The sequence below is a fragment of the Xiphophorus couchianus genome, chromosome 8 (assembly GCF_001444195.1).
Source record: "Xiphophorus couchianus chromosome 8, X_couchianus-1.0, whole genome shotgun sequence".
In the NCBI taxonomy this organism is placed as follows: Eukaryota; Metazoa; Chordata; class Actinopteri; order Cyprinodontiformes; family Poeciliidae; genus Xiphophorus; species Xiphophorus couchianus.
Window position 1 is genome coordinate 26,762,346 of NC_040235.1, and position 26,141 is coordinate 26,788,486.

At 40.8% G+C, this 26,141-nt stretch overlaps 1 protein-coding gene across 3 annotated transcripts in view; it reads right to left on the reverse strand.

Annotated features, from left to right (window-relative positions):
* Window positions 1-26,141, reverse strand: part of myo18b (myosin XVIIIB) — a 48,547-nt gene that overhangs the window by 21,826 nt on the left and 580 nt on the right. For 2 of the 3 annotated variants that reach the window (XM_028026595.1, XM_028026594.1), the window contains exons 2-27: window positions 23,317-23,459; window positions 20,087-20,239; window positions 18,950-19,348; window positions 17,875-17,938; window positions 16,294-16,406; window positions 15,222-15,389; window positions 14,787-14,997; window positions 13,932-14,074; window positions 13,743-13,843; window positions 12,962-13,025; window positions 10,433-10,577; window positions 9,467-9,628; window positions 8,366-8,456; window positions 7,228-7,420; window positions 6,469-6,549; window positions 6,219-6,339; window positions 5,949-6,096; window positions 4,497-4,680; window positions 4,266-4,416; window positions 3,573-3,682; window positions 3,419-3,484; window positions 3,213-3,341; window positions 2,081-2,224; window positions 840-929; window positions 621-740; window positions 378-483 (exon numbers count right to left, since the gene is read on the reverse strand). In XM_028026595.1, coding sequence (XP_027882396.1) covers window positions 378-483; window positions 621-740; window positions 840-929; window positions 2,081-2,224; window positions 3,213-3,341; window positions 3,419-3,484; window positions 3,573-3,682; window positions 4,266-4,416; window positions 4,497-4,680; window positions 5,949-6,096; window positions 6,219-6,339; window positions 6,469-6,549; window positions 7,228-7,420; window positions 8,366-8,456; window positions 9,467-9,628; window positions 10,433-10,577; window positions 12,962-13,025; window positions 13,743-13,843; window positions 13,932-14,074; window positions 14,787-14,997; window positions 15,222-15,389; window positions 16,294-16,406; window positions 17,875-17,938; window positions 18,950-19,348; window positions 20,087-20,239; window positions 23,317-23,355 — 3,496 coding nt within the window. In that variant the 5' untranslated portion in view covers window positions 23,356-23,459. Of the gene's footprint in view, window positions 1-377; window positions 484-620; window positions 741-839; window positions 930-2,080; window positions 2,225-3,212; window positions 3,342-3,418; window positions 3,485-3,572; window positions 3,683-4,265; window positions 4,417-4,496; window positions 4,681-5,948; window positions 6,097-6,218; window positions 6,340-6,468; window positions 6,550-7,227; window positions 7,421-8,365; window positions 8,457-9,466; window positions 9,629-10,432; window positions 10,578-12,961; window positions 13,026-13,742; window positions 13,844-13,931; window positions 14,075-14,786; window positions 14,998-15,221; window positions 15,390-16,293; window positions 16,407-17,874; window positions 17,939-18,949; window positions 19,349-20,086; window positions 20,240-23,312; window positions 23,460-26,141 lie in introns of all 3 variants that reach the window. The other variant, XM_028026596.1, reaches the window with a different exon arrangement.

The following is a 26,141-nucleotide window of genomic DNA, read 5'->3' on the forward strand; positions in this document are numbered from 1 at the left end:
GATGCTACCTCCATTGCTTAGCTGACCATGAGAGGTTGAGCAGCTAAAGCCTTCCCCCTGCCTGCATCCCCCAGAATGCAGTGCAGTTCTGGATCAGATTCCAGCAAATATTCTCCATATTGAAACTTGAATATTTGATTAAATATATTATCTATTGATATTGATCACATGTCTATTGCGATTTATGTTGTTATTGATTTATAGTCCAGCCCTAAGTATAAGCCTTTTTCTGCTGTTTAATTGTTTCCTCCACCATCTCTGCATACATTGTTTTAACATTCCTGAACATTTTCTCACTTTTTCACGTTTGATCATTCAGCAGCCAAACCTCAGTGTGTTTTTGCTTTTTGTCTTGCCAGCAGACTTTCCTCTCATACCTGTTGCAGCTCCTCTCTGACTTGCAGCAACTTGAGCTTTCTGCTTCTCCTCCTCCAGCTGCTTCTCCAGGGTTTCCATAGTAACCTTACACTGGTCCAGCCGAGCCTTCAGAAGTCACAAATTAAACAGCAACAACAAAAAAAGAGACGCAATCGCTCAGATTTTTTTATTCAAACCGTTAAATTAAAATAGACAGCCGTCATCATGCTAGATGTGTCAGGTGACTTAGTTGGCCGGCTCACCAGCAGGTCCTTGTTCTCCCGGCTGAGTCGAAGCCTCTCTGCCCTCTCCACGTCCAGAGCCTGACCCACTGCATCGCCTCGGAAACGCTCATCGCTTAGCTCCGATGTCACAGCGGTAACCTGCAAATATAGATCACATTAATAGCGGTGAGCGTTTGTGTATGCGTGTGTGGGCGTGCCTGTGTGTGTGTGTGGGCGTGTGTGTGTTGCAGCTCTAACCTTGGTCTCCAGGCTGTCTGCTGTCTGCCTCAGCTCGTTCCTCTCCTTCTCAGACTTCTCCAGGCGGCGCCTCAGAGCCGATACCTCATCCTTTCAGAAAACGAAAGAGAAGCTTTTCACCAAGACACAAACATCCTTTAAGGCACATCACAAACATTTGCTGGATGAATTGCTGTTGTTTTTTTCTTGTTTCCCATCACTGAGATCAGCTGGTGTTAGATGTGTCTGTCAGGTGATGCGGATGCTGCTGCAGCTCACTGCTGTTCCGTCTGGTTTTACTGTCACTTTAAAGTGCAACGGCTCTTTAAGAAAAACACGACATTTTTCTAAATGAATTATTAAATCCCTAAGATGCATCATTACAACCCAGTGGGGGAAGTACTTTCTCATCAGCCAGACGGGTTTCCTGGAAGGTTACAATGTTTCTCCTCCATTAGCACATTGAGTTTCCTTTCAGGAGATCTCAGGTTTTTAAAAATCCATCTATGCTGCAACCCACCTGAACCCAGATCTAACAACACAGATGAATCAGAGTGAACATTTCCAACATTAGGTCCATTAGGATTAGCAAACTCCTTCCTGTTCACTGAGTGTCAGAATAATGAGAGAGGACATTTTTCTGTGATGTGATGAAATTCAAATTTTAACTGTTTGGCCAAAGTGACCATCGTTATATTTTGAGATAAATGGGAGAAGATTTCAAGCCCGAGAACAACTTCAGAACTGTACTTGGTGATGGCAGCATCATGTACACTTTACATATCAGATGATACAATGAGGAAAGAACAATATGTGGAAATACTGAAGTGAAAACTTCAAGACATCATCCAGGAAGTTAAAGCTGGATCTTCCAAATGGATGATGATCCTAAACATGCTGATTAATTAGTTTTAATGTGTCTTAAAGTTACTCAACACCTAAGCTGCCTAGAAATCAATGACAAAGGGCCACCTGGGCCGAGTCCAACCCTCAGCAGAAACGTAGCTGGATGGTTAAAAGTTTGATAAGTTCTAACGATCTGTACATTAACTGAAGGTTGGGTGAGGAACCAGAAAGTTTACATCCTGTCTATCTGATGAGAAAGCAGACAGAAGAAGAGAGTCTCAGTCACACTCTGTGTGTGTTTTATTTCACCGGCGACGTGCAGGGACGCTCTGGAGGGGATCTGTACATAAATACGAACGTCAAACGAATTCTTTAAAAGGTAGTGAACTGAAGGAGGCCCATATGAATTTCTGCACCTCCTTGGCTCTCAGCCTTTCGTTGTCCATGTTCACATCGAGCAGAGGACGCAGCCTGCAGAAAAGTTTCCACCAGCTCCATTCGGCTACGGCCTTCAGAACCCGCAGGTTCCTCTGCAGACACCTCACCGCCATCTGCTGCACCTGGAAATAAACACACACACACACACACACACACACACACACACACACACACAGGCAGAAACAGTAATGTAAAAAGTCTGAGTTAAAACCACACCTGAGATCATACAGTAAACTCATCTCATTATAGCAAGAAGTGGATGAATATTCTGGAGGCCAACTAAAACTCTGGAGCTACATGAAGAGGTCCAGAGTTCAGAGTTTTAATTCAAAGATGTTTTCAAAATCCTCTATCAATTTATGAAATCTCAGATGTCTTTGACACTCCTACTGATACTAATCACTTATGTAGCCAACTTAAGAGCTCTTTATTTAATTTCAACTTCTATTTAAATGGCATTTATTGCCTAAAAACATCTGCATATTTTGTAAAAAGAAAAAAAAAAAAAAGAAAAAAACGGACTGGGGCTCCACAAAGCGAACCGGACTGAACTGGGGCTCTGTTAGAGATTTTTTGGTATTATCATTTTATTCTTACTTTAGTTCACATTCAGCCTATAGATCATTGTGATTTTTTGTTTAAAGTGTTCTCTTCCTTACGTGTGTATGGAGGCCACTACTGTCGGTTCAACTTTACGCACCTCCTAATTTAGTAACTACCTATGATCAGTCGTATTTTGTTTTATTGACAGTACTGACCGAGATTTGAACCGGGCTCAAACCTTTGATCAGATATCACATCTGGACCTGGGTTGTTAGATGTTTGGGTTAGAAGCTTTATGACCTCTGTTGTTTTTCCTGACTGCCCCCTTGCCTGTCCTTCTTTGACAATAAAAACAGGAGCTTTTGTGAGAGCAGATCAGAACGCTCTGTAGAACTGCTCGGAGGAGAAGTTTGGCAGAGCCTTCCCTTTTGCAAAAGCTCCACGTAAAATTCATATACGTTGTCTGTGGTTCTTTCTTTTATTTAGGTTCGAAAGGAAAATGCCTATCAGGCTCCACAAAGCAAACCAGACTGGAGCTCTGGGGCAGCGAACCGGACTGGGTCTCACCTTGAGTTTGCGATACTTCTGACGTCCCACATGTCCCTTACAGGCGGCCTGTAGGTAAATCAGCCACCTGGTCACCTGCTGATCCCTCTGCTGCTCCAGGTATTGTAGCACACCTCTCTTCATAAACACCTGAGACCCAGCAGAGAAAAATATATTTCAATCATAACTGACTGACTCCTGTTTGATGGCTCCAAACCCGCTCTCACCCTGCTGGCTCCGACCACGATGCTGTTTTTATCTACGTCCAGCTCAACCAGCAGCTCTTCCACTGCCTGACACACAAAGGAGAGAAAAACAGCAGATTTATTCTGAGTTTGTGATATTTTTGTTCATGTGAACTCCAGCGATTTGCTTCTCTACCTTTCTCTCATCATGGCTGACAAACATGGAGGCGTAACGCTTCATAATCAGAGGAGAGAGAGCCTGGAAATGGCACCTGAAGTCACTGAGAGTCATGTGTTCTGGATAACCTGGAGATGGAGAGGAAAATATGGCTTTATATGCATTTCTATTTTTATTTTTTTACTGATTTAGAAACTGTTGACATTTCTATCTTTATATAGGCGTTATGGAAATATGCAAGTCTGTATTTATGTAAACAAATTTCAAAATCAGATCATCAGAAGGGGCCCTGATGTAAAATATGTAAACTATTTCACTGACCACTTTATTGGGGATTAGCTGTAAAAAATTTAAAAAGTAAAGAAAAAAATCAGGGCAGCTCAGAAGAGAAATGTTCTAGCCTGATAACAGGAAGGTGTGCTGTGAGTGTACACTATGATTCCATTGTTGTCAAACTCTTTTTTATTTTGGGCCATATCAAAAACCTGAATGTTCTTAAAGGGCCAGTTGTCCCCTCACATATTCAGAAACATTTTTTTTTTAATGAATGAAAAAATAATTTCCCATTTTTGGGACAGCAGTAACTGACAGAAACTGGTGAGTAACCAGTCAGTTTGTTCAGTTGTAGGTTGTACTGTCTGATGTCTGGCCTGTCTGAACATCTTAACTCCTGTGTTCGTACGTAAAGCTGGTCTGAGGTGAAGGGCCGACCTGTGCGGTAGAGCTGCAGGGCCGACAGGATCTGGGTGGAGTGCAGCTGCACTCTGAGAGCCGACACGTCCAAACCGCCGCTGCTCGATTTTGCGCTGACAGACTGCAGGAACACCGGCCTGGCTCGGCGGATCAGGTTCACCAGCGCGTCCTGCAAGGACCGCGAGACGATGACAACCGTCACGCTTCTGGGGTGACGTCAGAACGCGGTGACGGTAGCGCCATACATACCGCCTGCAGCTTCACTGCTATACACTGGGAGTGTCTGCGTATGGCCGCCATCCCGCCGCTGAAGGTTTTCCGGATGATTCCGTTCCGCTGCAGGGCGCGCTGGCTGCCTCCCTCCAACCCGGCCAGGCCGCGGCACAGACGGGGGAGGGAGATCCTGGGGCTGAACATGGCCTTCACCACGCCTCTGAGGGAGGACAACAGAGAAGCTCATCACACGTTCCAAAACGACGAGGCAGCTGTAACCCAAACTGATCTAATACATGACTCTTCATCAGAGCAGACAGAGCGTCTGCATAGCGTGGCGTGGGGTTACGCTTTGTTATAAATGACCCATTGCTGCCACTTTGAGTTGGACATGTGTTCATTCAGAAGCAACACAAGTTTAAAAGCTTACACTGGTGGATGTTTAGGGTTTTTCAAAAAGAATAATGAACGGTTTAACAGAAGTGTAGGAAGTCTGGGTAGAATTGCATTGTGGTTTTTGAGGTGCTATTGTGATAATGATCAAAATTATAATACCGGAAACCTCATCCTACATCACACACTTCTTATAGAAAATTGGGAGTATTTTTTCAAAATTGATATCTTTCCATTAAGCAAATTTATATTTGTGATTTCAATTTGCTTAATGGAAGCACAGCTACTGATGATCCACCCAATAGTCTCCAGCTGCGTTTCCATTATAAATGTGCACAAAACATTTTTGATATTTTGCTAATGTTAAAAAAATCTAATCAAATTTTGCAATTGTGGAGTTTTCATTAAAAAAGAAAACTTAAATTGAGAATTCTGCCATGGCACCAGCACTCAACATCTATCAGCCAATCAGAGGAGATGTCTGCTAATTAGCTGCTGTATACAAACTAACGTAACGTGTAAAAGGTTTGATGAAAAACCACTTCCTGGTGCAAAGACTTTTTAGTCAGAAATGGGTTTTTTTTAAATACCGTGTTTCTATTAAGCAAATTTATTGTTTTATTCCAATTTGTGCAGTTTTGTGGTTAATGGAAACAACTACTGTGCTTCACCCAAAAGTCCTTATCTAACAGTGAACCTACTGAGTTCATTTCATTTCCTTTCACCACAACATTAACAACCAAACATCTCACAGAAGAGTAAAATAAAATAAAAAATAAAAAAACAACAAAAAAACCCAGTAAAACTTCTAGCCATGTTGAGGCAATAAGAGTCTGGTCTGTAGGAAAAATGTTTAAAGCAATAATAACCACCAGAGAGCCTCCATGACAACAGTAGATGAAGACGGTCCGGTCAGTAAGTGAAGACTGTCCGGTCAGTAAGTGAAGACGGTCCGGTCAGTAAGTGAAGACGATCCGGTCAGTAAGTGAAGACGGTCCGGTCAGTAAGTGAAGACGGTCTGTCTTCAGGCTGTCCACCTGCTTTTGGCCTTTCATCAGATCAATATGCTGCATAACTTTGTGCTTCCAGACTCACATGGTGGAGTTTTGGAGCAGAGTGATGGCATTGAGAGCAGACGGGTTGTTCTGGATCCGACCGAACCATCCTGAGAGGTCGTACCGGACCGGGTCCAGTCCCGTCAGGTGGCTCACCTCACACTGCAGCGGCTGCTCACACTGACGTACTGCAGACACACACACACACACACTTCAGTTATGTCACTCTGAAGGAAACCGCTTGCTCATACACACAGGGTATGAGCTCTGGTTATGTGCGTGGGTGTGTGTGTGTGTGTTTGATATTTACCAGTGTTGCTGTAATACTGACAGACTCTCTGCAGGGCGGCGCTCTCACAGGAGGAGGGCGTCACCATCTCTTCATCCAGAACCCACAGCAGACCTCGAAGGTCTCCATCTGCTGCCCGGACCTGAAACACACACACACACACACACACACACACACACACACACACACACACAATCATATACACAGCTCTTTTTTAGGACAAAATCTGTCTTAAAAGACGTGTTCGGAAACGGTGTGGTGGATCTCGTACCTGCGCAGGCGACTGATCGATGGCGGACACCACCTCTGAAGACCTGCTGTCTGGACACTCGAACGCCACATGAATCCTCTCCTGCACCAGAAAACACACACAGCTCTAACACCACAGCTGTCTCTAACATTCACACACTCCGCTCATCCAGTTGTCTACCAGTTGCTGATTATCTGTATTTCTTACACTAGAAATTTATTCACTAGACTTTAGTGCTTAGGGGAAAATGTGTGGAGCAGTGAAAATCTGAGAGAAACAACTTTAACAACAGTTTATATATCATGAGGTGTTAGCCAGTGTTTATTTTTCGCATCAACTCTAAGTAGTAGTGGAAAGAAATGACTTTCAAACCATTTCACAAATAAAAATTTTACAATGGCCTAGTCAAAGTCTAAAGCTTTTTAAAATTATTATTTAATCTTTATTTCACCAGGAAAATGAAAAATCTCTTTTGCAAGAGAATCCTGGCGAAGACTGGCAGGATCACAGAGATTATAGAACATTCACGACAAAAAGAAAAAAAGTTAACGCTGTCATCAATAAATTGATCAAGATTCCCCAGTTGAAGCATCAACGAAGAAAATCTAATACAGAATCTGAATTCTGGTGTTATCAGCTGCTCTCCATCAAACCTGACTAAATTTAAAATCTTTCGCAACTGCAGCCAAAATTTGCATCAATTTCCTTCCACCTCATAATTTTACACTGTCTTGTGTCGGTGTGTCACATAAAATCCCAGCAAACTCCACTGCGTGTTACCTGTGCGTATCTCTCCAGTGTGTGAGTGAAGGTGTGTGAGTGGTAGTGCTCCAGCAGCCGCTCCTGCAGGTAATTGTGACACAGCTCGGACCAGCTGGCCCCTCGCTCCTCCGCCGAGTGTCGGGGGTTCCTGAGGCCCGGGGCGTCCACCACCATCACAGAGGCTAACGCTAGCTGCTCGCTGCTCAGAGCTCTGGAAGCAAAACAGAACCGACGTCACGCCTGCTCAGGTTTCTGCAAAAAGGCACCAGAGCTGTCAGGACGGAGACTAATCTCTCCATAAGTCAGAGTCCAAAGTGATGGACTGAATTTATATGGGCAAATCAATAAGGGGCTAATTTGGGCCCCATGCAAACGTGGTTAACTGAAGTTGTTTTGTTTTTTTTAAGTTAGGTGCAATGTAAAATATTCATATTTTAATCAACAGCCCTATAGCATTTTCTTTAGTTTTATAATAAAAACTGACCACATCTATCCTGTGACTTTTACTCTAAAGCGTTCTAATCTGCATTTTTATCTTTACTTGACCTTTATTTACACCGATTGTTTCACTGAGATCCAAACTCTCATTTACAAGAGAGAACAAATCATGACAAATACAGCAACAGAGCAAGACATGGCAATAAAATATGAGAGCAAGTTTCATAACATTTTTCTTTGTCTTAAAAAAAAAGTGTGACTTGTGCCAAATGAATTGAATGACTTTATTCAGCCTGACCCAATAAGAGATATGTGTTCAGACAGAGTGACCCAGGCTGAGAATAGACTCGAGGATTACTCGATTTATTCAAATATTGTATTGCTGAAAAATATTGTTGAAAAAGCACAAAAAAGCACAATGTATTTTTTTGTGTGTGTTACTGGCTTTTTAAATAAGTTGTAGTTTTTGGCCTGTGTGACAAATGTCTGCACAACCATACTGGATATGACACAACAGGAATGTGAAGCACAGCAACAGTAGAAAAAAACTTTTTATTTCTATAAACTGAGTCCATGCAGTGAGATGATCCAAGGCACATAGTGCTTTAGCATTCTGTTTAATCTCTATAGAGTCACTGTGTAATCCAGCTCCCTTTTCTGGGCAACAAACTGTGATTTTATGACTTGTGATGTTGCGTTGTTTAAAATGCTCTCCTACCTGTTGATGAGAGACACTATGGTGGTGAAGAGCTCTTCATAGAGACCAGCAGCCATTCCATCCACACACTGAGCAGCTGTTAGACGGGGACCTGCACAAACCGCAGTCACACAAACAGAGGAGGCTGAAAGACGTTAGCTTCACTGAAACCAGGGCCGCTCCAAGGCTTTCTGGGGCCCTAAGCAGATTTTCATTTGGGAACCCACACACTAACAAGTCAACGGCAGATGTGTCATCATTTCTAAGCTACTTTATGTATGTATGCTTACTATCATAAGCATCATTTGTAATAAGCTTACATCATGACATGTTATGGTTATTTATTTTAACCTTACATGAGCGGCAAACTAAAACAAAATGTGGATTTTGAAACGTTGAGTGGTTCTTAGGTGTGTCATATTATTTTAACTATTTTATAGTGACACCAGATGATAAACACTAAATTTACAGTAACAAGTTTGTTATCTTACATTTCCCCAACAGCAGGAAGAGATTAACTTAAAATTTGTTATTATTATAATAATATAAAAATAACTTTTTCCATGTGTAAAAGCATATAGTTCAAACTGAATGTTTGAACATACAGTATATCATCTATCAATCTCTCTCTCTCTCTCTCTCTATATATATATATAGAGAGAGAGAGAGAGAGAGAGAGAGAGAGAGAGAGAGAGAGATAGATAGATAGATAGATAGATAGATAGATAGATAGATAGATAGATAGATAGATAGATAGATAGATAGATAGATAGATAGATAGATAAAAAATGCATTGTAAGTGTATTGTTTTTTTTAATTTATTTTAAATCATGCTAGTTTGGTGCTCGTGGGGGCCCCCTGGTGCTGTGGAGGCCCTAAGCAGCCGCCTACCTCACATTGCCTTGAGCTATAGTTTAGTGTCACATCTACTTGCTTCCTTTCAGGTTACTTTGTATCTCTTGAGTTACATATCTCGATCATCTTTGATCATGTGTTTAAGATTGAAACCCCATCAGGATTGACCTCCTGGTGACCCCAAGTTAAACTCCCTCCATTGTTTCCGTCCTTCCTCCACTCTGCCTCTCTGGGAGCGTTTCCCCTCCAAGTGGTTGTGACTCTCACCCTCCTCGGCCTCGTTCCTCTCTCTGCTGACTCCGGTGGCTTTCTGCAGCAGCTGTCGCAGGTGATGCTTGAAGACGGCCGTGTCCAGCTCCTCCGCCTCACACCCCAGGACTTTGCTGGCTGCCTGAGCGCTGTCAAAGTTCACAAACTGTCTCCGGCCCACTGCACATAAGAACAGAGCGCGCTGCATCATGAAGCCTGCTGGCGTGCAGCTGGAACCAGATGCTTACAAAAAGCAATTAATCGCATGATAAATTAAAATAATTTCCATTCTAATGTCAAATATTTATTGATGGGGAATTTTGATCAGAGAGACATTATAATCCATTATATCAGTGGCTTCAGTGGTAAGTGGTTTTTGTTTGTGTTTCATTTTTGTTTTGTTTTTTTCTGGATGTTTGAGCTACAGTTCCAGTGACCAGTGTTCTTTATAAAATTAAAGTGTATTGGTTTTTGAGTGGCAGAACTCAAAACGCTCTAAAAACAACAATGTTATCAATTATCGCGATGATTCCTGGGACAATTTATCGTCCAGCAAAATATGTTATTGTGTCATGCCTAATTTCCATACATCGAATAAAAACACACAGACAATTTTTTTTCTCTAAAGTTAAATCAGTCCAAACTTCTCTTGTTTTCGGTCGGTTACAATCACCTAAATTATTTCGACATGCTAAATGAAACCAATACTAACAGTAGGTAATGTTAATATTAGCTATTGCGCTTCCAGTAACAATATATGCTGTTGAGCTGCTCCTTCCTCTTTGGAGTAGCTGATCTCTGTTCACTATTATTCTTCCTCATGGTGAGAACATTTCCACACTGCGAGGACATTTGACGTTTGATCCACTTTCACCTGAACAACAACTCTAATCAGATGAACCGTGTGGTTAAAGGCCATGAACTCGGTTCAGATATGTGTGATCGCTTAGCATGTGTGACTGATGATGATGATGATGGTGTCACCTTTACAGGCCCCAGCAGCTCCCAGATGGTAAATAGCAGCCAGGACGTGCCAGATCGCCTTCTGCTCTCCGGCTGAGAAGTTTAGCGTTTCCATGGCAGCCAGCAGCTTGGTGAAGGCGACAGACGCTCGCTGTTTTTCTTCAACCTACAAGCAGACAGGCAGACGGAGGAAGAAAAGAGGAGGCCTTCACACACCACCAGCCGAGTCACGTCACACATCAAGTAGAACTCTTTACGCTTGGTTTCATTTTTCTAGCTTTAGTCCCTCTTTACTTCATATTTACAGAAAGATTATAAAACTCATCAACTGAGACTCATATTTCATTTTAGGCAGCGGAGTGTAAACTAGAAATGTTTTTAGCACTGTACATATGAAAGCAACACCTAACAACACATTCTAAGCTCTGCTTATTTATAAAAATAGCATTTTATCAAGCATATGCTTTTTAAAGCATTTGCCCCATCTAATACAAATGACGTAACAGCAGTTATCTGGTCACACCGAACTTTAAATAATGAAAACTTGTAGTCCTTTTCACCAGCAGGTGGCGCTGTCAAACCATTCATTAGCACTAAAACCAGAACTTTAAAAAAAAAATGACACTGACATTGTTTTCATGGTTCTAGAAATGTTGCTCTCTGTAATGCAGTAAATATTTATGTTCAGATTTAAGAACATGGATGATTTCTTCATAGCTCACAGCTTCATAGCAGGAACATCATAGTTCCTGTACCAGCTGAAGGACACGTTGCAGTCAAGACGTTTCCTCAGGAAATGTGCTTATATGATAACTGTTATCTGAATGTTATTTCACTATAAGATCCTTATTATTTATGTTATTACTGGTGCTGTAAATGTAAACACACTAAAAGAATATGAAATAAAAATCTAAGCTTCTTTTGAGTTTTGTTCCCCGTCACTTCCAGCTAGGATTGATTTCCTCGCTCCGCTAACCGCTGACCGCCTGTTGCTGCTGCGGCTCACTGACACACTGCAGCTGTGTCTCACATGTTAAGGCCACTGCGGTGACACAGCAGCTGCTAATGAACGCCGTGGTTTTCAATGTGCACAGAGTGAGCTGGCTGACGATAGCACAGTGTCAGTTTTTATTTTTAAAAGACACCTGTTGCCCAGCAGAGGACGATCTGGTTATGGGAAATTTACATTTCTCTCCAATACAAACAATTCCCAGTTGAACGGCTTTGTGCCTGTAATCCTATAGGAGTAAAAGATGAACCTTTCTGTGTCCATAAACTGTAGATTGTGACAGCAACTCTGGGAACCCTTTCTATGTGAAGTCAGGATTTTGCGCCATGCAAATAAAATCAAATCTAGATTTTTAGTTTTTCTCTGGTTTATAACAATATGAGAGCAGGTGCTTTGGCACGACCCAATGGTTGCCAAGGGAGATTCAAGGATGCATGAAAAAATTATGCCGTCATATAAAGCTCAAAAAAGTCGATTTTACATAATACCTCCATTTAATGTAAAGTATTAAAGGAATGATCCGAAGGTAGGTCCTGTGGGACGTCTATACAGTTGCTTAAGAGATAATTTATGATTTTATTTAATCCAACAATCAAATTTTTTTTATATTAATTGTCGTTAGGCACAACCAAGTGGTTGCCATGGGAGATTCAAGCATTCCTCAAACCTGTAGCAAAGAATAAAAGCAACAGTCATTAATGTTTCATCATGTAACATTACAGCATGATGTAAAAGCTTCAAATTGTCTATTTTACATAGTACTGGTCCTTTAAATTTTAATGTCACACAAAATCCCCTTTTTTCTTTCTATATCTGGATTAAAACCAACAACCGTAAAGCCTCTGTTACAAACATATAGATCAACCCTGATCACGGTCTGTGTGCTGTAAGTATTTGCATTTCATGGTGGTGCATAGAAACCAGGTTTCAAAATGCAAACAGCAGAAACTGACAGAGGATAGAAAAAGTAGGAAAATAATTGAAAAAAACATCCAATCTGATTTTTCATCAGCTGATTAGAAGTTGAAGAGAAGCTCCTAAAAATGTCCAAATCTCAAGACTACGACCAGGCCGGTGTCACTCCCAGCTCCTGTGTTTCATAGTTTTACTTGAGTAAAACATGGATCTTGTTTCTTTCTGCTGATTCAAAGGTGAATTAACAGAATTTCTTAAGCGTCGTCAGGCCATAAAAGCACCGGCTCACTTGACCCGACTTTGGAAAAACTGAGAAATTCCATAAAAATCTTTAGCAAAATGATGTAACAAGCTGGCGAACCATCAACATGTATGGTATGCATTTGTAGATCTGGAAAAATGTGTGGCTGAAATGTAAAACATGTACTTTCGTATGCTGAAATTTTTTTTTTCGTATATAAAACACAAAATCACAATTCCACATGCAAATTCCCAATCACAGGAAATTTGTTGAATTTATGGTGACATGATGAACGCGTGCCGTCTTCTCCTCGTCGGCTCATCTCACCCATCAGCTCACACACTGACACACACACACACACACACTGCAGCTGCTCTTTCTGTACCTTGGTAGGATGAAGGATACCAAAAGAGTTGGAATCAGGGAGCTGGTGCAGCTGCAGTTCTGTCCTGGGGAGCAAGAAACAGGAAGTTAGTCGCTACGGGAGACACTTCCTGCCCACAGTATCGGCATCGGTAATGACTTTTTCATTTTTCTTTGGGATAAATAAAGTATTTTTTTGAATTTAATTGAGCTGAATTATTGTGGCAGTAGGGAGATAGACCCTGAACACAGAAACAAAATGGAGAAACTGATTGAGCTGTTTTGGGTTTGCAGGAGGAAATCAGAGAACTGAGAGGAAACCTGTGTGTGTATCTACTGTCTGAATATACGAAAGCATCTGGAGATTGAACCGCAGGTTAATCCAGACTTCTCTTCCTAAAATCTAGGCTGATTTCTGTTTTTATCGTTCTGTGATGTCACAGGAAGTAGTGTGTTGAAGGTGTTAAAAAACATCCACAGGTGTGCCTCCATTTAACTCAAATGTTGTAAATTAACCTATAAGAATCTTATAAAACCATGACATCATCATCGGAACCTTTTTCTTTTATGTTTTCAGGCACACTCAGGTATGTAAACTTCAGATTTTTACAGAACGTAATGAAAAGTAATCAGTTTCTCCTTCCAAATTTTGCAAAATTGACATAATTCTGGAAATCTTCAACATAATTGGTTAAATTAAGTGAGAAACTGACAGAATCTATAGCAGAAAATATAACTTTGAGAACTAAAACTCTTCCTATGAGCACATGCCATTGAAAAGCTGCTTTGATTTCAAACATTACCTCATTTCTGAGCTGAGTCCCGCCAGCATCTGGGAGAAGACCAGGAAGTTGCTTTCTCCTGGACTTTTCTGACACACTGTCCATTTATCCAGCATCATGGTCTGTGTAACGGAGAGCCGCACAGCAGCAGGAATCAGCTTCAGTGTGTTTGACCGCTAATCCATGTGTGTGCGTGTGTGTGCTGCGTACCTGCAGGTGTCCGGCAGAGACCTGGCCGGCGTGGTTAAAGTCCAGAGAGAAGACCGTGGCGAACCGAGATGAGGTGTCGCTGTGCGGGGAGCTCACACAGCCAAAGGACCTCAGGATGGAGAACATGGCGCTCACACGCTCCACTGTGGGACAAATACTGAGGATGAAGGACGGCCGGAGCACAGCGGGGCTTTTTACAGGTTAGTTTGATTTCACTGTGACTTTTTGTTTGTCTAATTCAGTTAATTTTAATTAGTTTTTAGAGTGTGCATGCTAGTTTTTACTAGTTATTATTGGTTAAATATTGTTTAGTTTTTAGCAGTTTTACTTCTTTCATATTTTTGTTCATTTTTAGGTGCAGAATTCAAAAAGGTCAAAGTACTGCACTGTGACTATGTTTACACTGACTGAGTACTGAGACCATTTTCAATTATTGTTGAACAGCTGACTCTGGAGTTTCCTCCCAACTTGTGTTGTCACCACGTTGCAGACCAGCGTTAGCGCCACCAAGAGGAGAATGGAGGAACTGTAATTTATCAACAGCTGATGTAAAACTGCTGGTGTGGGGGGAAAAATAGATTTCTCATCAGTTCAAAAGACTAATTTTAAGTTTTATAAGCACAAAAACAAAGGAAATCATATGTATGATTTCAATATGTTTAGTTAGTTTCATAAACACACAATATAGTTCCACTTTTTCCACATTAATTACTGTTTATACTTCAGTTAATGAAAATGTTTTCTCAGTTTCACTTTTTCCTTGTTTCATTCGTTTCAGTCAGCTACAATACTGTTGGCATGAAACTCTGTGGGATGCGTGGTGTGTCTGGTTCTGTCGTGATCCGGAGTTCTCACCGCTGATGTTCGGTCCGGCTGCTCCGGCCCGTTTCAGCAGAGTGTGTGTGAACGCCTGGCAGGTGGCGGTCTTCCCCGTGCCGCTGCGTCCCAACGCGCACACACTGTGGTCCCTCCGGGTTCCCACCAGGGACAGATACACCCGCTTGACCAGCGCGGCCAGAGCAGGGGGGGCGTCCCACACACACTCCCCCCGCCGCGTCTTCAGGGTCTGCGGCAAAAAGAACCGAGGAGAAAAACTGCGTGAAAAGAAAAAGTTTGTGGGACTTTTGTTGCCTTGAAGGCGGAGTTAGGTCCACCCAGGTGTTTCCCACAGCTGAAGGGTTCCCACAGGAGATTAAAGGATTTCTCAAACAATGCGTGAAAGAATCAAAGCATCACTCCAGGCATGTATTTGACGAGGAAACATCGTTATTAAAGTGTGTAGGAGCTGACCTTGCTGGGGGTCTGCAGCGGGGGCCACAGGCTGACCAGGTTGGGTCCAGAATGAGTGAGGGGCATGCTGGCTTTGGAGCGACTGGTCAGTGTGTGCAGAACTCCGCTTTCATTCACACACTGCAGGTCGCTCAGGTCCTCACACACGTCCAGCTCTGACGGGTTACACTGGGGAGGCAGAGAGCTGTTAGCTGCAGCAGCTCTGATTCAGAGCCCTGCAAAGTTATACGGGTGCAGAAAGAATATTAAAAAAAAAACTCTGCCAAATCATTTAGTTTTTCTCTTTCAAAAGTATGTGTATATGTATATATTTTTCTTTCTTTAAATAAAGAATAAAGTGCAAAAAGTAAAACGTTAAAGAAAGGGGGCAGGATGAAATAAATGTATACTTCTGCCTACTTCCTTTTAAACCCAGTAGTTATGTAAATATGGATCATGGGATCTGAATGTGAATCTGTTTGAAATAAGCAAATAAAATGAACTCATTTTCATTTGAGCACCAAACCAACAGGAAGTTTTTAAGCAAAAAGATTTTCCTAAAACGTTTGTACTTTTACTAAATGTACTTAAGCTTACTTAACATCTACTTCAATCCTAATCCCGCCTCACTCAGGGTTACAAGAGTTCAAGTTGTGCTTTGTAATATTATTATTCAAAACACTTTAAATAACAGTTTGGAGCATTCTTTGTCATTTCACAGCTTCCTAATTCTGCTTTGTTCTCACTGATAAACTATTTACATTATTAATAGATAAGATAAAAATCCCTCTGAATGCAAAAAAAAAAACGTTTTACCCCAAAACTCCTCATGTGGGAGTTTTAGCTTCATTTGGTCCAATTCCACAAAAAGTAAAGCTGCTATTGCATTTTAGACAATGAAATGTTGATCTCCTTATTTAAAAAGGAAAAAAAGAAAAATCTGCGGATTTCTTTCAATGTGATAAATCGATTAACCACCAGAATAATCGATTACTAAAATAATTGCTAGTTGCAGCTCTAACGCATATTATTATTGCTGTTATTAATCTTTGTAATTAAAAGAAAAAAAAAGAACAGAAAGAAAAGCAGTCACCTTTTCAACTTCAAACTCTGTGACATCGTGGAGCGAGCCGTCCGTCTCCAGCCGCACTCTGACCCGACCCGACGGGAGGTCAGGTGTTCCTTCATCCGGCTTCAGCTGAGTGGCTGGAAAGACAAGAAGTGAGGATCTTTTAAAAACAGATTTAACAGATCCCAGGTGATCGAACAAGCACGCCTCCTTATTTATCCTCAGGTTGAGTTTCCCATTCAGATTCTCTGCTTTCTGCACAGCACAGGTGGAGGTCAGAGGTCAGGGCTGCCAGGCTCTAACTGGATGGGTGTGGTGGCTGGATGAAAGCAGCAGCTGGAACTCATCGACAGCAGGACGTCCAGCCACTGCTGGCTCACTGCAGACTGTGTGTGGATTAACAGATGATGTTACTAATCCCAGATCACGTCGCTGCAGAGCCGCAGTGTGTTTACACACACACACACCGGCTAACGCAGCTCAGCTGCACGATCCGCTCATTAAAACTGTCACTGACAGACAGAAAGTATTTTTAAAAGATGCTTTAGTAGCTTGGTGGTTGTCACCTTTTCTTTGTTATTTTTACAAATTACCAAATAAATGACAATGAATGGATTTTTTATTTATTGGTCTAAATAAAAATGCAATTCACTTTAATTCTACTCAAAAAATAATAATTCATTGATCCCAAAAGGAAATGAAATGCTGCTGTAACTCTTTAATTCAAGATTCTTCAAAGAGATGCTGACGGCTGTGGACAGGAAGGACCTCCTATAGAGGTCTGTGTTACAGCAAAACTGAAGACGCCTCTGACTGAAGACACTCTGTCTTAGAAGAGCAAGGTCAGGGGTGTCTAAGTTTCTTGGTTTTATGAAGAATCGTTCTTGCTTTGTCATCTGCAGAGGTTCTACAGTGATCCCCAGAACAGAACCAGAACCAGAACCAGAACAGAACCAGAACAGAACCAGTCTTCTTTACCAGATTGTTGAGGCTTTTTAGGTCTCTGGTTCTATCACATGAACTCGATGGTCAGGTTGTGCAGTGCTCAGAGCTCAGGTCTCATTCCCTGATTAAAGACGAATGGAGTCGATGGAATCATGAACATGGATGAAGAGTCGGGAGGCTTCACTGACGTCTCCTCAGGTGTAAGTGTGGTTAAGACATTTTGACTTTCATTGTCTTTATCCAGGCAGCTGGTTTGCTAAATGTAAAAGTTTCTGACAGTACGATAAGAAGACTGAACAGCTACGGTTGGTTTGGCAGCGTTTGGTGTAAACACAGAGCTGGAGTTTGGCCATGGAGGAAATAAAACCAGGTCTATGAACAAGAGTCAGACTAAAGTCCCTCCAGCAATGCTATAAAGACTGATATAATCAGACAAAAAGACTAGAGAGTTACTGTTGCACTTCGTTTTCATAGAGTTGTTTTCACACAGCCTGGCCTTTTAATCTGTAGTTTTATGAACTAAATAATGACAGGAAACATCTCCTGTTGTGGATCTGCTGAAGTTACTTTTCAATCTGGTAAAGACCAGGTTTTTTCTTTCCACCAGTGCTGTGAGTGTAGTGTAAGCGTTGCCGCCTGCTGTGTGTGTTCTTCGCTCACCGCGGGTGAAGCCGTCCTTGTGGACGAACCACACAGGTCCGACCTCGTACCACACGTCCCTCACCTGACAGGACAGACAGCAAAACAACAAACAGGTCAGATCACTAAAAACTAAAACACATAGAAAACACAAAGCCATTTAACTCATTTCTGTCTTTTTTTTTCTTCTTTAGATTTTTGTAGTTGTACATACAAATAACGTCTGTCTTAAATCTGAAATAGGTTTATTTGAAATAACATCCAATCCACCAAAGGGTCTTCTTAAGGCTTCCATGTATTTTTGTAAAAAAAATTTAAAAAAAGAAAAAGAAAAATTTAAAATCTTGTGGAGAAACTGATAATGACATTTAGCAAGAACCTTCACTATCTTTTCTACAAAGCTTCAAGGCAATGATGTGTTTGTGTGTTTTTCAATAATAATGAACTAAATCAATGGATTCCAGAGAGATGCACAAAAGATTTCAAATCCATCTCAGAACGTCAAACTTCAAAGGCTCATCATGTAAGAGCTTGATATGAAAAGACACATTGTGTAATGTACTGTAAGTGAACAACATCCGTCCTCCTTTGTTTTTTAGGCTTTTAATTTTATTGCGTAGAAGTTCAATGCCACAAACGTCCAGCGGCTGTTTACTCAGAAACACCCCTGTGTGCAGCCATTCATTATGCTCAACTAAACACAGTGAAGGTTTGAAAAGAAAAATCAGCTAGAAACGTTTCAAAGACCAACAAAAAAAACTAATAACTGGCCTAAAAAGTGAAATAGCTGCAAGGCAAATGTCATACTAATGTTCATTTCATGAAAATATTAGTTGTTTGATTTATTGATGTGCAGGAAAAGTCAAAATAATTTGCAATTTTATTATTATTTGCAATCATACTTGCAGAGAAAAAGCTGATTTTGGCCCCTGAGGACTTTAAGCTTTGGGATTTTGGCCCTCGGTTCAAAACATTTGAACGCCTCCCTCTGGTTCGTGTTTAGCTTAGTAGTGATGGCGCCTCCGCCGGGTGTGAATAAGGGACTAAATCAAAGGATAAAATATTCCTTTTTAAACGACATCATGAACAGACGCACCTCCTTCCCGTTCTGCTCCGTCCCGGTTGCGTCAGCTTGCCTCCCCTCTGGCTCCTGTCTCTCCTCGATGCCGTTCTGGTTGGTTTCCACCAGCCTCCCGTCGTCCGTCCTCCTCTTGTTCGGCTCGACCTGCAGCTTCTTCCTGCCCGCCACTTCTTGCTTCTTTTCCTGTTGCTGGTTTTGCTTCGGGGGCTCAGGTGAGAGCGTCTGTCCGTTGGAGTCCGGAGTCATTATGTGGCGCTGGGACGGCAGGCCTCCGTCCGACTGGACGGAGTCGGACCGTTTCTGTTTGCTGTTGTTGACCTGTTCGGCCCGCAGAGCCATCTCGGCCTCCAGGATCGGAGGAGTCTGATCCGGGACCAGGAACTGCTGCACCAGGTTGTCGCTCAGTTTGTGCGGCTGAATGAGGAGAGAAATGAAGAGATGATGATGATGATTTATTTGGATGCAGCAACAAAACCTCCTGAAGGAAATTTGTCAGAGACGAGGCCCATAAAGGTTCTTCACAGAAACAAATGCATTAAATGGACTGAAACACATGACATGAAGAATATACAGGAAAATGCAACTTCAAAAACTCCTGTGATTAACACTTAGTTATGCAACATGTGGATGCCTCCACTACGCTGCAGAACGCTGTGATGGACACAAAGACCTATTCAGAAAGTATAAGTGATTCTTAGTGTAAAGTCATTGTCAACAACAGACACTGAAAGCATCTCATACTGGGACTAATGTATGATCAGAACCTGAAGGAGACTGTAGGTGTTTAGTGGTGTTAGAATGGAGCCTTGAGGAACGCCACATGTGAAATCTGCAAATGACAATAAGTAGTTGATATCTGATATACAATTCAGCACATTAAGTCCCGCCCATTTTTGCAGTCTACCAATCAGCATGCTGTGATTATCGGCGTCAAATTCAGTCCAGTTGTTTTCCCTTTTCTTCACCTGCTGAAACATGAGGTGTGGTAAAAACAGAAGTTGTATTTTATGACGATCTCAGATTTTCTAAATCAATAAACCCAAGAAACTCAACACATAAATAAATGTGTTTAATGCTGTTGAGTCTGTTGTATTTGAGTGTTTGGAGGGAGCATTAACTAACTAAAGCCTGTCCATGTAGTCATCGACTTACTGTTCTCTCCTCTTTGACTTCTTTGACCTCTGGCTCCTTATGTTTGGTCTCCTTCTCCGAGTCTCTGACCAGCTGCTTCAGGATGCCTCCAGGCAGGACGGACAGTGGCGGTGGAGGGATGGTGGCGGCCGCCGGCTTGTTCTCCTCCTTTATCTGGAGGTTTAGGAATTAGAGGAACCACGCAGAGTCGGACAAAAACAGGAAGTCATTGTGCGGTGCATGCTGAAGCTTCATCAGATGAGATGCAGCCATGCAATGTTTGACAGAAAGCCGTCAAACAGACAAAAAGAAATATCTGCTCACCTACCAAGACTTGACCTTCCGCCTAAACTAACGGCTGAGATAGAAATCATTGTTGAAAGAAGCTCTAAACTCAGATCAGATCCATGTGGAAAAACACACCGTTCATATTTTTATAGGAGAGGGAAGCATGAGTTATTGATCCAAAGTATTTCCTGTTGCATTTTTCAGATCCGACGCGTCACACATATTTAATTACTTCCATAATTTTTTTTTCCCCACAGTCTTTTCATGGTGACCAGGCCCGTCACCGTAACAACGTGACCCAGAAACTATTCCGATAAACGGTAATATTGTTGTTTTGACACTAATTAATAAAAATAATGGTAGAATTATGCGAGTTTACTCTCTCGACTTTAATTTTGCAAAGAAAACTTAACACTAGAACTGGAAAACATTTGAAATATCTCAAATAAAACATAAAACATTCACAAACAATAATGTACAACAGAATTATGAAACCAAATACACAACCGTCTTTTAGTCTCCAAGTCAAAATTCATAATTCAAACGTTTGTTCCCATTAAAAGGTTCTTTTTTCTCTCTAAAACTGAACTTTCTTCTTCTGTTGTTGAATGAAATCATTTGGATAATAATATCCAAATAATATTCCACCTCTGATTAGGTGCAATCAACTTGATTGTCAGTAAATATATTTTGACATAATAGACAGTTTTGTTGTTCCATTAATGAAAATGTGTAATAAGACCGGACCCTGATTAATGCACTTCATCCTACAGTTTGATCATCAGTAGATATTGAGACTGATCAGTTTTATTCATAACATTGATGAATCTCTGATACATTAATAATTTTTCTTAGTCTATCAAATTTGCCACGTTTAAATATCTTCCACGCAATTAAGGGTAACATTATGAAGTATTTGGAAGTGTGAGGTATTACATTTAACACAAGAAAATTAAAAATATAGATATGACGATGTTTATCTAACAGGAATCAGCAAAACAATCTTGTTTCAAGTTGCATGAAATAATATTTTTTGGGGAAAAAAAATCTGCTACTGAAAATTTGTTTTAATTTTTAAATAGAAGCATTTTATTTTTTTTTATAGTTTAAAATAAAGAAAAAGAGGCTTGATTCATTATCTTCCAGCGCAGGGCTTTATTTGTGGAAAATTATGCTTTTTTAAATCTTATTATTATTTTTACATTAAGTTTCCAGTATTGAAACTTTTGGTGTCATTTTGTTGTGGAAATTCAATGACATAATTCAATAAATTATGTGAAAAAAACTGCCAAAATGTACATTTGTTCTAACTTTAAAAACATTTATTGGTTCTTCATCACTTTCAGCCAAAGTTACTGAAAGCCAGTGTGAAAACTCCAAAGAGCCACTCTGAGCTCAGCAGCAGATCAATCCCAGATATCAATGCCAAGCTGGTATCGGATCCATACTGGCATGATGAGATCGATATTTTAACTTCATTTGTTTGGAAATGTTTGTTTTGTCAAATTTGAGTTGTGTTTTTTTCTATTGTTTCTGTTTGTCATGTAAATATGTTATTAAAATATTCAATAAGCTTTGTCTAAATTCTGCTCTAAGTTTAGCCAAAACACTTGAAAAATAAACTACAAAAACACAGAAGACTGATGACAGTCGAGCTGCAATATGGACGTTTACCGGCCCTGTATTAAATGGGATCAACACCAAAATATGCCGCATGTCACACCGAGACTTTTTGTTATTCAGTGCGATTCCTAGAAAACATCTTCAAGGCCCCAATCTGTGGACCTGCCAGCCCAGCGCTCTGAGTGACCAGCAGCCTGCAGATAAACAGCTTGGCTGACCGGCATGTCAGAGCTCCAACTGCCTGATGAAATGTATTTTAAGCACTCTCTTGTAGATGCTGCTCTAAATGTAGCTTCAGGAAAAGCATCCAAAGGAAATTGGTCCTGGAATAAATTCAGATTTTATTTGTTTTTATTTAAGATCCCAGGCAGCTGCAGAAGAACCACGGCTATTCATACTGAGGTCCAACAGAAGAAATATACACTAACCTTGAACGACCCTTTACACAACCTATTGCGATTATTGTTTCTACATTCTGTAGAGTGATCATGTGTCTATACACACACACACACAAACACGATGATTAGGTATTTAATTCCATTCAGTCAAACTTCTATTTAAAACTATTATCTTCTACACTAAAGGATATTAACAATGTTAAATTAAGCAAAAATAAATAAAAAAGTCAGCTAAGTTCCTGTTTTGAACTTAATCTGAAAATATAGGTCATATGTAGGGTGTGTCCAAAGCGAGGGGCAGGGGCCATTTGCGGCCCTCAGTCCAATTCTAGGTGGGCTCTTGACAGCTGTTTAAGCAAAGCCTACATTTAGTTTGCCAGTTCAGGCAGTTGATGCAGATACACATTTAAAAACAATGTTACACTGAGTAAAAATTAGATTTATAAAGGTGAATGGATGGATAACATGAGCTCTGCTAAAGCTCGAGGTTTGGGCTGGGTCTTGTGGAGTTGATCGGGTTCTACTCTCTGTTTGGGCTGGAAACTGTCCGTCAGACCTGGCAACCCAGAGCGCCTGGTCAAACCCTCCTGACAGTTTCTCTGTAATCGTTAAGCCTGACTCTATGCTCCAGGGTTTCACCAGGGAAAATCTCCAGCGTGGGCGTTAAATGACCTTTATTGTGTGTTTTCCTGGATGAAGCAGCCAGATTCCCTCTTCCTGTCCTCCACATGTTGGTGAGCAGAGCTAAAACTCTATAAATGGCCGTCTGGTACATGCAGGATGACTAAAACACTGGAACTGCACAATGACATGCCACAGTGACTCAGGATCAGAACACAGGCTACCACTGACTGTGTAATCAATACTTTATCACACACACACACACACACACGCCTAGGCAGGGACTAGAATCAACACAGCATGCAGCCCTCCTGCACCTCCCTTCTGCTCCCACAGCTTTAAGCGGGAAGACAATGCCATGGTTGCTCCGAGGAGGAGGGCGGGGCTCAGGGGGGTGTGGCGGTGGTCGTGGGGAGGAGGGGTCACGGTGAGGTCAGCCAGTGGTGGTGTGTGTGTGAGACAACCTATCATTGGAAAGAAGCAGTTAAAAAAGGAGGGAAGTTGTGCAGACAGAGAGGACCTGAGCTACGAAACAAACGCACCCATCACTGGGATTCGGTTTGATGTGGCTGAGGGGTTTCAGTCTTGTTTTTTTTTTTGTTTTTTTTTTTGGAAGAAACCATTTTCTCATCCTGATTCGAAGACTAAATTAAGTTTCAACTTCTTTTTGCTTCGTCTTCTTCTGTTTCTCTCCGCTTTCCTCCCAGTTTTTCCATGACAAAGAAAATCAATCAATCAATCATTATCAAACTGAAAAACCCACAAAAAAATCTGTTTAGTTATTCATAATGTCAAGTAATGTAGGAAGTCTAACAATCAATGAGGTGTTTGGGAGAGAACAAAGCCCAGAGCATCATTAATCCTCCACCGTACTTAAAGTGTTATGTGTTTTCCAGCCACATAGAATCACTTCATAGCAGAATGAAGTAACTCTGTGACCTTCAGTTGTTATAAAAATGATGTATAAATCAAAATGTCATGTAGCAAAAGTACAGAAAGCAAAAAATATTTAAAAATCATAAGCAAGAACTTAAGAATACCTTATTTACAAGTAAAACTAATTAAACTGACTGATTTTTATGAATGACTAAAAGACAGTCACTACACAGGCTGTCTCAGCAACAGATCTCAGAAATACTGAAAAACAACACAACTAACTAAACCTTTGTTATTATCCACAAGGTACATGTTGCTGGTTACCTTGACCCACTGCCAGATTACATATTTATTAACTAAAACCCTTTACTTTGTCCCATTAGCTACACTCAGCATGGCTAACTGTGTCTAATCATTAACACTAAAGAATCTTTGAATCACAGCAGTGGAAAGCTAACATCTGATCTGTTTTAGCTCATTTTAGCTACTTAAACGATCTGCTTGTTCAAATTAAACTGTTCAGATGATTTCTTCACTTTCTAACAGACTCACAGTGATACAATATTTTTCTACAGCGGGAAAGAGAGCTATTATTTATAAAAACTTCACGAAACCCGTAGTCTGTAATTTTTTTATTACAAACTACGGGACTTTTGGACTTAGCCCTGCGACACAAAGAGCAGCGAAGGAACGGCTACCATCTGAGAAAAAAGACATCCAGAGGAGAGACACGTTCTGCAGGCAGTAAAAGTCAGCAAAGACATTTTCTCTGATAAATCTTCACTCAAGCTATCAAGTTATTTGTCCAGAAAAGAATAGTGGAGAGCAGCAGCGAAGCTTGGCGACACGGTCCATGTGTGGAGTTGCTTCTGATCCAAAACACTGAACTTTCTACACAAACCAGTGAGACCAGGAGGGAGAGCAGCTCCTACCAAACAATCTGAGAACCATCTGATGACTTACAGAGTCTTCAGTCCAGCATGATGAGGCTAGATGTTACAAGGCTAACACGACTACAATGAGCAAAAAAAACACACACATCAAAAGGGAGTCAATAAAGACTCTTAGCATGAATTTAAAATATTTAATTTTATATATAAAAACAAAAAACTCAAAGATTCTGAAACACAAAATGCTTTTTGCTGTTCTGCAGCTTCCCTTAATGATATGAGATAAAATAAGAAGAACAACAAAACAAAAAAAACAATGTTTAAAGCTTCCACTGAGCTGCTGCAGTGTTTCCACTCTGCTCAGAAACTCCCATTTTACAGTTAGCCACTGATGGTGTCATGGAGGACATGCTGCTGTGAAAAAGTCTTAGTTGCCCAGATACTGAGCTGCTAGCATGTCAAGCCAGACATGTATGACAGTCATCTGACTGAACAGTGTCTTCAGTCAGAGGTCTCTTCAGATGTGCTGCAATACTGACTGCTACTGGACAGCCTTCCTGAACACAGTATGACAAGAGCACTATGTGCATTTTGACATTTTATTTCCCTTTGGGATAAATAAAGTATTTTTGAAAGAAATTGAAATAAACGTGCCCAGTTTCTAAATCAAAGTTGCTTATTGAGCTGTAAGTTAATTATAAACTAATGAATCAATGACTAAGTTTATGAAACTCAGCAGTAAATCTCAGTGTTTCCAACCAAACCATTGGGGCCAGGAGAGTCACTGTTACTGTCAGGACGGCTAAAAACTCGCTTAGAGGCGCAAATGTTGAACGTCTTTTTGACAAGACGGCTTTTAGAAAAATATATACTGTAGGAAATTTGTCATTTTAAAGAGCTGCCATTTATTTCTATTAGGATTAAAATAGAGATAAAGATAAAAATTTAGCAGAAAAAATGATGGATCTTGTTTTCAGTGGGACAGAAAATGATGTGATAAGTTAAAAGAAGCATGTAGATTCCAACCTAATGAAGAGAAAATCTACGGCGGCACATTGGAGGGCGCATTAAGGTGAGGGAGTACTTTTAAAAACAAAAGTACTGTCTTTGGGTTTTTTAAACAGGGAATATGTTTCACCAAAAAAAACAAGGACATTTCTGAGTTCCAAAAGTCAAATATTTGTATGAAATTTTGAGATTCATTTTAGAAATTTTCTTTAAAAAAACAAGAAAAATTTAAAAAGTCAAAAATGTAACATTTTTGACTTTTGCCGTTTTTATGTCTAGAAGTTTTTTGGCAGAAATTGACTATTTTTTTCCTTTCTACTTCCAGTGACCCTTTATGCAAAAATCCTATCTAGAAACATATCACTGACTGTT